This window comes from Bidens hawaiensis, unplaced genomic scaffold, assembly GCF_021521415.1.
Source record: "Bidens hawaiensis isolate Kalapana, Puna unplaced genomic scaffold, B.hawaiensis_p1.1 tig00062343_1, whole genome shotgun sequence".
Taxonomy (NCBI): domain Eukaryota; kingdom Viridiplantae; phylum Streptophyta; class Magnoliopsida; order Asterales; family Asteraceae; genus Bidens; species Bidens hawaiensis.
The window spans coordinates 56,525-69,158 of record NW_027501193.1 but is presented as its reverse complement, the minus strand read 5'-3'; the positions used below and the strand labels follow the sequence as shown (position 1 = coordinate 69,158).

Genomic DNA, 12,634 nt, shown 5'->3' with positions numbered 1-12,634 from the left:
GGACAGAGTCCACCGCACCGTGGACAGAGTCCACCGTACCGTGGTCCACAGTTTACCAATTTTTTTTTAAGAAGAGGAACCAAAATAAACATCAATGACTAGAAATTTACTTAACAAATCAAAAATAAAAATTAAAAATGAAATTACCCTACCCCCCCCCCCCCCCACCATGAAAAACCTGAGTTGTCCCCAAAACGGTAAAGAAATTCATAAAAAAATTTCCCCACACTTGGTTTGAACATATTCCAAAGCGAGAAAGGTAATTTTTGAAACCAAATTCGAACAAAAATCTAAACTAACTTATACAACATACCTGGACTTTACGAAGTGGAAACATCCGGGGAGCTTAGGAGGAAACTCACCTTATCATCTTCAAGCATATTAAGATCTTTACCTTCTAGGTATGGTTTGAGGCGATGTCCATTCACAACTTGTTTGACTTAATTTTGCCTATCTTCAATTTCAACATCACCAAACCTCCCTACTCTTGTGATGACATATGGACCCATCCATTTGCTTTTTAGCTTCCCGGGAAACAATTTGAGTCTCGAATTGTACAACCATATTTTTTGCCCAACTTCAAATGTTCTCTTGCTTATCTTAGCATCATGTACCCTTTTTAATTTTTCTTTATAAGCTGAGGCACATTCATACGATTCATTTTCCTCTAATTCACTCAACTTCAACTTCCTCAACTCACCGGATTCATTGTAATCCATATTAACACTCTTAATTGCCCATAATGCCCGGTGAGCCAACTCCATTGGCAAATGGCAACCCTTTCCATACACCAAATGATACGGAGTGGTACCAATCGGTGTCTTGTACGCGGTTCGATATGCCCATAACGCATCATCCAACTTAACTGCCCAATCTTTCCTATCCACCCGAACCATTTTCATCAAAATTTCCTTAATTTGGTGATTGGAAACTTCAAATTGGAAACTCGTTTGAGGATGGTAATGTGTTGCCATCCGATGATTAACACCATAACGTTTTAACAACTTACCAAACGTGAAGTTCTTGAAGTGCGATCCACCATCACTTATAATTACTCTTGGGATACCAAATCTTGAGAAAATGTTAGCTTGTACAAACTTACAAACCACGGAATGATCATTAGTTCTTGTTGGAACCGCTTCAACCAATTTTGAAACATAATCAACCGCAACAAGAATGTATAATTACCCACACGAGTTCGGAAACGGGCCTATAAAGTCTATGCCCCAAACATCAAAAATGTCAACCACCAAAATGGGTTGTAAAGGAATTTCATTCCTTTTTGATATACCCCCCCCCCATTCGTTGACAATTCAAGCACTGTCGGGCATATTTATTAGCATCTTTGAAAAGTGTTGGCCAATAGAACCCGCATGCAAGTACTGTGTACCCCATTTTAGAGCCACTAAAATGCCCCCCCCCCCCACATGATGATGAATGAGCATGAGTTAAAATCTCATGCACTTCATTTTCGGGAACACATCTTCTAAGAACTTGATCCGCTCCAACCTTAAAAAGGTCCAGTTCATCCCATATGTATTGTTTGACTTGGGACATGAACTGTTGCCTCTGTTTCTTTGACCAATGTTCCGGAATCGCACCATTGGATAAATAATTAACATAATGGGCATTCCACGGTGCGGTTGAGACGGCGAGCAACTGTTCATCCGGAAACTTTTCATTTATCTCCTTCGGATCATCAACACCTTTAAGTGGAATCCAACTCAAGTGATCCACCACTATATTCTCACAACCTTTCTTCTCCCAAATTCCTAGATCAAATACTTGCAACAATAACACCCATTGAATCAAACGCGATTTCACGTCTTTCTTCTCCATTAAATATCGGACCGCGCTATGATCCGAATACAACACAACTTTACTTCCCAAAATATATGACCGAAATTTATCCAAAGCATACACCACCACAAGTAACTCTTTTTCGGTGGTAGTGTAATTCAATTGCGCCTTGGATAAAGTTTTGCTCGCATAATATATCACCACCGGTTTTTTTGACTCTTTGACCCAATACCGCTCCAACCGTGCTATCGCTAGCATCACACATGATTTCAAACGAATTTGACCAGTCCGGTGATTGTAAAATGGGTGCTTCCACTAACTTCTCCTTCAAACTGTCAAAAGCTTGTAAACATTCATAAGTAAACTCAATGGGTACATCCTTCAATAAAAGTTTACATAAGGGTTTTGAAATTGCACTAAAACCCTTAATGAATCTCCTATCGAAGACTAGCATGTCCCAAAAATGACATCACCCCCTTGACATTTTTCGGGGGTGGCAAAGATGAAATTACTTTTATTTTAGCTTGATCAAATTCCATTCCCTTACTTGAAACCACATGGCCCAACACAATGACATCTTGCACGATGAAGTGACTTTTTTCCCAACTTAACACCAAGTTTGTCTCAACACAAGGTTTTAAAACCTTTTCTAAATCATTAAGACAAAACTCGAAAGTTTAGCCAAAAATGGAAAAATCGTCCATAAAAACTTCAAGTGACTCCCCGACCGTGTCAGAAAAATGCTCATCATACATCTTTGAAAAGTGGCCGGGGCATTACACAGTCCAAATGGCATTCGCCTAAAGGCAAAAGTACCATATGGACAAGTAAAGGTGGTCTTGTGTTGGTCATCGGGATGAATTGCAATTTGATTGTAACCCGAATATCCATCCAAGAAACAATAATATTTTTAGCCAGAAAAATTTTCAATTATTTGATCACTGAATGGTAACGGAAAATGGTCTTTTGAGGTTGCATTATTTAATTTTCTATAATCAACGCACACTCGCCACCCGGTTACTGGTCGGGTGGCGATTTGTTCACCATTATCATCTTTTATTACCTGGGTGCCGGCTTTTTTGGGTACTACCTGTGTCGGGCTCACCCATGCACTGTCTGAAATGGGATAAATGATTCCCACATCCAACTACTTAATCACCTCCTTTTTCACCACTTCTCGCAAATTCGGGTTCAATCTTCTTTGAGTTTCCCTTGTTGGTTTAGCCTCCTCATCAGTAATTATATTTATGCATAACAATTGAGGGACTAATGCCCTTTAAATCTGTGAGGTTCCATCCAATGGCAGCCTTATGTACTCCCAAAACCTTTGCCAACACCTTCTCTTGATCTTCCTCCAAGTTTGAAGCAATGATTACCAGGAGGGTTTCTTTATCCCCTAAAAATGCATACTTCAAATGAATTGGAAGTTACTTCAATTCAACCTTTGGTGGACAGTCCAAAGATGGCTTTGTGTCTGAATTGATCTCCGTTGGTAAATTCTCAAATTGATGAGTCCACGGTGGTCTTCCTTCTTGCATAGCTAAAGCATCTTGTTTTTGTTCTTCCATCCGCAAAGCACACACGTGTACCTGCTCAGAATCATCACAAATACAAGCTTCCACACGATCTTCATCATATTCATGAGGAATACAATGATCCACCAAATCTGCCATAAAATATTCTTCACCACTCAAAGAATTAGCAACGTTAGTAAATTTAAGGCGCATTTTCCGATTACCAAACGTCATGTCAACAGTACCAAGTCTACAATCAATGATTGGATGGGAAGTGTTCAAAAATGGTCGACCCAAGATAACATTTTTTTGTTGACTTGGGTCACCCGATGAATAATCTAACACCAAAAAATCCACAGGATAATAAAAAACTTCCACTTTCAAAATTACATCCCGCACGATTCCACGGGGGAGTTTATGATACAAATCCGCCAATACAACTGTGTTCTCAACACATTTCAAAGGACCAAAGTCATATTGTTCATATAAACCCTCCGGGAGAATGCTTACTCCAGCCCCAAGATCTAGTAACGCCCTAGACATTTGAAAATCGCCAACGTGAATATTAATTAAGGGCGTTCCCAGATCTTGGAGCTTAGGAGGAAGATCTCCTTTTAAAAACTCACTTACCCGCTCGGTTAAATCCACCCGCTTAGGAACTTTTTGTTGCCTCTTTTGGGTGCACAATTCTTACAAAAATTTAACATAAGTGTGTACTTGCTTAATTGCCTCAAGTAGAGTTAAATTCACTTTTACCTGTTTAAATACCTCACATATTTCCTCCTTTTACGGACATCGTTTAACAATTACGTTTTTCTTACGCGGGTCAAGCAAAACTGAAGGGAATGGAACCGCATTTGGTTCGACTTCCTTATTTTTATCTTTTAAATTTGGATCTTGACCCGAAGTTTGTAATGGTTTTTCAAAAGTGACATTTAGTGGGTTTATTAGTTACAGTTTCATCATCACTTTCATTACGTAGTAATGTCCTCAACTTCCCCATAAACCACACCTGGTGACAAATCAACTTTTTACTCTTTACCACTTCTTAAAACACTTACATGATTTATAGGAACATTACGAGAAGAACTATGAGAAGGATTTACCTTATTGTCTCTTGACAATTGACCCTTGTTTTTCTTTAAGTCTGACACTTCGGTTTCAAGTTGACCCATTTTGAGTTGTCAATGACTGAATGGCCTTATCACGGACGTCATCCTTTTGCATGCGAATTTCATCAAGTTGATTCCTCCTTTGCATATCTTGTTGCATCACCTTGAGCATCTCCATAACTCATTTCCACTTGATGAACCTTAACCCGCGGACCCACTTTGACCACCACCCTCTTGACCTTGGAACCCTTGATTATTCCCGCCATGAAAATTACCTTGATTGTTATGTTGTTAGCGAGGAACATAATTTCCTTGATTTCCTTGAAATTTGGGTTGGATTAAGTAGCCGGATTTCCATAACGAAAATTCGGATGATTTCTCAACCCGGGGTGATAAGTATTGGAGTTTATATTGTAATTCCTACCACCTCCCCCTTGAAGTGCATTTAGCTCCTCCACTTGCACTTGACCCACCGTACACACCTCCGAAGCATGACCCAATTCATTACAATTCGTACAAACATCAATTACCTGATTAGTAGTTTGTTCCCCTCCTTCTTCCACGGCTTGTACTTGTGGTCTTCCGACTACCAGTCTTGCTCTTCTTCCGGTCTGAGCCTTTCTCTTTGATGTAACGCCATTTGTTCCAAATATGCCCAATCATCTTGTTCATAGTTAGTACCAATTTTGCCATTTGTGATTGATCTCAAATCCCGTTCATCTTCCATACTCAACCCCTCATGAAAAGCTTTCAACAACTCCCAAAGAGCAATACCGTGATGAGGATAATTTTTAATCATCATGTTAAACCTCTGGAATGCTTCAAGAAACATTTCACCCGATTGTTGTTGGAAGGTTCTCAAACTCCTTCTTGCATCATTGGTCTATTGAGTCGTGTAGAATTCTTCCAAGAATCTTTGTTGCATCTCGGCCCAAGTATAGATGGATGCAGAAGGAAATGTGTAAAACCAACTCTTTGCCTTGTCTTCTAATGAAAATTGAAATAAGACCAACTTAACCTCATCTGATGTAAAACCTTGACCCCCAATCGTGTTGCAAATGGAGTCATATGCTTCCAAATGATAGTAGGGTCCTCCGTTGCTAGACCCTTATACTTAGGTAGAATTTGGAGGGAATTTGTTCTCACCTCAAATGTCCTTCCTTGTGGGTTGTGAGGAATAAACATAGGAGACGGATTATTAGTAATTATCGGTCGGAAATGAGCTTCAATACCCCTTACCATCTCTTTGTATGCATTCTTGGTACCCCCATTGGTACTCTTGGTTGATTCATTTGCCTATAAACGGGCCTTAGAGGTTCAAATTGTTGAAACTGTGGTTGGGGCATTTGTTGTTGAAATTGTTGATCTTGTTGTCGCCCTTGTGGTTGCCCTTGTTGGTGAGCTTGTTGTCGTTGCATAACCGGTGGCGGTTGAACTTGCTGTTGAACAACAACCGGTTGTTGTTGGTTGTCTATTAAGCTCTTGCAACGGTTCCGGTGTTTCCATAGAACATAAGCAAAATTTTCCGGATTTACCCTTTTGCTTCCGTCACCTCCCATGTAGTAACCTTCCACTTCATACCCCTCAAATTCACTGTCAAACCCATATCCGTGACCGTCACCCTGTGTTCTTGAATGTTGCATGAAAGTTGGGGGTTGATATTGGTAGCTTGATTGTGATTGTTGAAAGGTTGGTTGTTGGTTTTGTTGAGATGATGATGCACCAAAGGTAGGAAAAAGGTTAGAAATAGATGGCAATGTGGATGATGTTGAGTAGGTGTACTGAGCAGTGATGGGTTCGGTTGTGTGAGTTGGTTTCAATTCACTTGATGCAGTAGATATGGTAGTAGTGATCGATGGAGGTGGAATAGGTGGAGGTGTGGATGGCAATGTTTGACCCGAAGTAGGAATCGGTGATTCCATGGTGTCGTTCGATGCAGTTGGAGAGCCAAGAGGCTTGTTCTCCCTAAGTAGGACTCGGTTTCTACGAAGTGTTCGGTCAATCTCAGGATCGATAACTAGTGGTGATGACCTGTTAAAGCCTCTAGTATGCATGAACCTATAAGTACCAACACATTAACACAACCAGCATAAACCCGAAAATAACAAACAAAAACTAAAAAAGCTAACACACGTTGCGCACTACTCCCCTGCAACGACGGCCAAATTTGACGTGAGGTCGAAGACGCACTAAAAAATAAACTGATTACAACTAATTGGATAGCGGTAAGCGGGCGTCGAACACATAGAGTTTGTAGAAATGTGTTATTAAGTAGCTTTGTAATTAATCTATATTAAACTAAATGCAGAAAATAAATTCAAGTATTTAATTTGTTGATTTTGATAACGAGAATAACTGAAAACAATTAAACGATTTTAACTGAATTAATAAAAAGAATGCCCCCTCCCAATTTCAGGTTTCCAATGCTGATAATGTTAACGTTTACTTTTGGGATAAACTACATAGACATAGTTCATGAAAATGCGTTTGATTGTGATAAAAGAGGACTAAGTACTTGGATTGTAAAAACGCAAGGTTGTCACTCGATAGTCAGTTTAGTATAGTTAACCCTAATTCCCTTCCATAAATCCCGATTGCCTATGGCACCAAGAACTGATAGACAAGAACACGAATTATACCATATTAACAATTACTAATTAAACTCACAATTACCATAGTAATACAATCATAAGATCAAACTACTATCCCACAAATAACATAAACGATTCACAAGTATTCAATTGAAAACCTTACAATTCGGGGAGAGAACATAAAGAGAACTAGCCACACATAGTTTGATTCATCATCATCACATCAATTAACGTATGAATTTGAATCACAAACATCAAAGTAATGATTACAATCACCAAAGTATTGTTCTTGGACTCAAAATTCGTCTCTAGGGTGTTTTAGAACTGAAGAGATATGAACAGACCAGCCAAAACTCTATAAAATAAACTGAAAACGCCAGTTATAATTTCGGACCATGGCCCACGGTCCAGACCGTGGGTCACGGTGTTGTTCTTGATAAGTTGAACCGTGGCCCACGGTGGCCCCCACAGTGAACCTGCTGCCACGGTACAGTGGCTTATGTTAGTTTTGATCAATTGGACCATGGCCCACGGTCTGGACCGAGGGCCAAGGTGGACTTCAGCCACACAATCCATTTTTCACATGTTTTGACCTTCTTGACTTGCCGGTTCCTTTGGTTTCTTCGTTATACACCATAACGACTCCGGAACTTCCTTTTAGCCTGCAATTAACCACAAAACAATAGTTATCCAATTTCCATGAAATTAACACTTAATGCATATCATTTTATATCGATTAAACACACTTATGGGTCATACTCCGATGCACCCGTGAGTAAGCCGTGTATGAATGTAGCGCATATGTATATGGCGTATATGTATATGTAAGTCGTGTATGTATGTGTATGTATATGTATGACTTGTGCGCGAAGACAACTTATATGTTGGAAAGAACTTATACGTCTAAAAGGACTTTTACGCTAGAAGTGGTTTTCCAAATAAACGATAGATTAACGGCGTATACGTATGTAAACGACAGATATGGACTTATATGATGGCTAAGATACGAATAATTAAATAGTTAATAATGAAAGGTAACGTTTAAAATGAAGATTCGATTTTATTAAATAACTGAATTTCATTTTTTCTGATGAGGTTTTGTAAAAGGATAATTAAGGAAAATAATTGTTTTTTCCAAGCTAACCTGGTAAAAGCTTAACCTCAGCGAGGGGCTCTGCCCCTTGGACCCTGCTAGGGGCTGTTGCCCCTAGAACCCTGCTGCCAGGGGTGCTGCTCCCGGACTCCCCGTAGCTAGGGGTTACAATAACTTAGAAATATGATATGGATAGGGCTAGTTAATTGATACTTGTAATTGTTATACAGTTTGTCACGCCTAGTTAAGGAAATGAGTTACCATTAACTCTGACAGGAATCGAACCCAGGTGAGTTTCTAGCCTCGTTTCTTTTGTATTTTTTCGGGGCTGTGTGCACACTCGATGTGATTAGTTAATACACTTTCCAAGGTAGGTGTATTAACTAATTACATCGATTCCTTTCAGATTTAATGGTAACTCGTTTCCTTAATATGCCTTATATGATTTATGTGAAACTTATTGAGGTTATGAATGAATGCTTGTCGGTACGTGAACGATCTTCAGATACTGCACGTATTGCCAGGAAAGGTGATCGTTTGAAGATGGGATTGTTTTATATAAGATGCATGAATGGTATATGTATGTTATATGAAAGATTTAGAGTATATATGAAAGTTTATAAAAATAATATAATGAAAGGTATGATATGGCTGTATGGATGAAGGGAACCAGGCCTTAATAATACTCGAGGAAGAAGGGACCGAACCCTACTAATATTTGAGGTAGAAGGAGACCGAGCCCTAATAATACTCGAGGAAGAAGGGACCAGACCCTAATAATATCCGAGGTAGAAAGGGACCGGGCCCTAATGATACGCGAGGGAATAGGGCCTAATGCTCTTTAAAACGTAAAAGTATGTAAAGTAAGATTAAATATAAAAGTAAGAAAGAATGAAAGAAAGAAAGAAAGAAAGAAGGTATATACTTATGTATGTACGAAAGAAAGACAAACAGGTTAAGTAAGTAATATGTGACATTCGTCAATTTCGGGTCTCGATCGGTATTCCTTTTGTAATCTTTTTTTGTAACATGTCGATTTTTCGCGTTTTTAATAAATTATACTTCGTATTTGTGGTTAAGCTTGTATACCAGAACCGGTAAGTTATCAAATCATTGATGATATAACTCTAGCGTGTGTGAGATTTGTCAAAATATCTTTAGTTTTAGTTCTTAAGTTTGGTTAAATAAACTTTAAGGACTAAAGTGTGATTTCCTTAAAGGTATTCAAGATTTAATTTATTTATAACTAAATATCAAACATGAGGGGCGAAAGTGTAACATTTATAAACTATTTATATAAACCTTAAAAATAAAACCCTAACCCTAACCTATAACCACCAGCCGCCCCATCTCTTTCTCTGGTTTGTCTCCGGCGCCGTTTTCCAGTGACCGCCGACACCGGCCATCCCAACTCCCCGTTATCGATCTCCGGCCACCCTCTCCTTTCCCCCCTTAGCCGTTTTCGGTGGATTCGTTTTTCCGGCAAGAAACCGGCGACGCCGACTTCCGACCACCGTGCACTCCGACGCCACCACCCTCTCATTACCTCCCTCGGCTCCCGGCGGCCCGGTAACCCCCTTCACCCAAAACCGAACCCCTCACCTCTCCTGGTCGCTTTTCTGGCGGCCGGAAAACCGGCTTCCGTGCTCTCTCTCTCTCTCTCTCCGTCTCTCTCCCTGGTTCGTTTTTTCGGCATGCCTCCGGCGGCCGGAATCGGCTCCGGCGACCCCCTTTCCCTCATCTCCGACTTCGAATCAGGTATCGATAAGTAGTGTGTGATTTTCGATTCCCTCCGTGACCAACTTTGGTTTGTTTTTGTTAACAAATTATTCAAGTTATTATTACTATTTTTATCATCATTATATTTATTATATATTATTATTATTATTATTGTTTACTTATAAAAAAATTATATTATTATTAATTTTTAATTATTAAACTAATGTTGATATATTTATTAATAGATCATTAATATGGTGAACTCATTTAGAAACTGAACCAAAATCGAGTATGGTATCATTATCACTATCAATATTATTTATTATTATTATTATTATTATTATTAATATTATTATCAACAACACTTTAATTAATACTAAGATTTTGATTCTATAACTGTTATTATTATTATAATCATTAATATTGGAATTGTTAAAGTTTAATATTATATTAAGCTTCAACCCGTTTTAAAAACCGAACCAACGTCAGGCATGGTTATAATTAACGTTACCATACTCGTTTAAAGGTTTCGTAGTTATATTTTTCTTTTAACAAAATATTATCACTATATTAATCAATAAGATTAAATAATAATATTATTATAAACTTTATTATCAAATAATTTTATAAAACCGGTCTTTTGATTTAAACTCCGTTAATTTCTATTATATATTATTTTTTAATCACTTAAAGCAATAATATAATATAATTATATTTCCATTAGCGATAAAGGGTAATTACCAAACGTTAACAAGATAACCGATATTCGATTAACAACCGAACCCCTTGTTATAAGTTTCAATATATGTTATCAAGTTTGGTTCTACTTTCACGAAATATCAATATTAATATTATTTTATTTATTCTATTTAAGGTGTTTGTCGTTTCAAGTAGGATCCGTTCTTTCTCGTTCGCTAGCTTGTGCATTATTTTATCTCTATCTATTATTCCCGGTTTATCAATCGAGGTGAGTACTTTCATTTCCTCGTTTTCCATCTTTCGTTTTGGGGGTGATATTGCATACTTATTTCAATCTAAATGTTTTATACTTGAGTCGTAACCACAAACTTTATTGTATACTTTACTTAAATAAATGCTTGATTTGGTGTTCTATGCTTACATGCTTATGTGCTTATGTGTTTACCGCTTTTGGTTGGTTGATTCATAAATCCGTGAACTATTTGGTATTCTCTTATAGCACGGTGCCATTAACGTATTCTTATTAACGACATCATGAAATCCGAATCTATTTGGTATTCTCTTATAAACGGTGCCGTTAATGTATTCTTATTAACGACCTCATATAAAAATCCTGAACCATCTGGTATTATCTTATGGCAGGTGTCGCTAATGTGTTAGCGATCTCATTTTAAATCCAAATTATTGCTTTTATTTATTGTTTTGTATACGAGATTGTGGCATTTCTTATTATATATACTTGTTCAAAAAAAACCATGAAATTGCTCACCAACCTTTGTGTTGACAAACTTTATTTTATGCAATGTTACAGGTTTGACTTTGGTTGACTCGAGAACATGATGAAAAACGTTATCAAGACTATTAGGATATTAGTAGAATGAACAATATATTTGTTTACTTGTATTCCATTTGTTTGTATGAACAAGATGTAACATCTGCCCCGATCCGACCCGACCCAGGTACCCGTTTCTCTGACCCGATCTCTTTCTTTTATGATTTAATATTTATACTTATATTTTACTTTTAATAATAATATATATTTTCCTTCCCGCCTCTTTCTCTCTCTTTCTTTCCGCCGTCCCGTCCCTCTCCTCTCTTTCCGCCTTCTTTTCCCTCTTGTCGCCGTCCCGCCCTTACGCCTTGTTTCCCTCTTTTTCTTCTAACTCTTTGCTTGTCCTTTGTTCCTTCCCGCCTAAGGTTGTCTGCGCAGCTCCACGCGCCAGACCCCTTACAAGGAATCCTGCGTGAAGACCACCTGTTTCAGCGATACGCGAGACGAACTCTTCTCGCAGCGCGCTAAGAATTGTAATTCTTCTCGCAGCGCGCTAAGAACGGTAGTTCTTCCCGCGACGTGCTAAGGATTGTAGTTCTTCTCGCAGCGCGCTAAGAATCGTAGTTCATCCCTCGACGCGCGAAGAATTATAGTTCTTCCCGCGGCGCGCTAGGAATTTTAGTTCCTCCCGCGGCGCGCTAAGAAATGTGATTCTTCCCGCGGCGCGCTTAGAAATGTAGTTCTTTCCGCGACGCGTTAAGGTTGGTTCCGTCTGCCTTCGCGCTCGCGCTCTCTTGACCTTCTGTGTCTGCCTTCGCGCTCGAGCCTTCTCGCGCTGAACCCTTTGAGTTTTCTTCTGTTTAATCTAGCCGTTTGCTTTTGTGTTGTCTTATCTTTTGTGCTGTTGACCTAATCTGCTTTATGTCTGAAAAGTTACTTTCGGCGCAGCATGCGCACCAACCCCATTGGTTGACAGAAAAAGTGACTGACATTATCTTTTGAGATCTGCTTTTTCCATGCTTGACCAGTACCTTTATTTGACCGCCCATGCCTTTTTACTGTTCCCTGTCAGCTCTTTCTCTTTTGCCATATCTTTTGATATCTTTTGCTTTTGGAATCTTTTACTTTTTGAGATCTTTTCCCCTTTTTCTAGGGATTGTGTTCCCTAGGGTTTCTCTATAAATAATAGTATTATTTTTCCTAACACTACACACACAAAACACTTAATCTCTCCTGTTCTCCTTGCTCCCTCTCTGCCTCCGTCTTCCTCCCTGTTCTGTCCTGCTCTTCCGGTAATATATATATATTATATATAATAATTTACTTATTAATTA

The 12,634-nt window shown here is 38.7% G+C and overlaps 2 protein-coding genes across 2 annotated transcripts; both read right to left on the bottom strand.

Moving 5' to 3' along the window:
* Window positions 1-440: 440 nt before the first annotated feature.
* On the bottom strand, window positions 441-896 carry LOC143603655 (uncharacterized). The gene has a single exon (XM_077080397.1). It carries the CDS (start codon window positions 894-896, stop codon window positions 441-443), a length of 456 nt encoding a protein of 151 aa, XP_076936512.1.
* A 376-nt stretch (window positions 897-1,272) lies between these two features.
* Window positions 1,273-1,839, bottom strand: LOC143603654 (uncharacterized). Its single transcript, XM_077080396.1, has one exon. The coding sequence runs from the start codon at window positions 1,837-1,839 to the stop codon at window positions 1,273-1,275; it is 567 nt and encodes a 188-aa protein (XP_076936511.1).
* Window positions 1,840-12,634: the final 10,795 nt, after the last annotated feature.

Excerpts from the sequence above, each read along its gene's own strand:
- LOC143603655 (XM_077080397.1), bottom strand. The coding sequence starts at position 896 with ATGGTTCGGGTGGATAGGAAAGATTGGGCAGTTAAGTTGGATGATGCG.
- LOC143603654 (XM_077080396.1), bottom strand. The coding sequence starts at position 1,839 with ATGGAGAAGAAAGACGTGAAATCGCGTTTGATTCAATGGGTGTTATTG.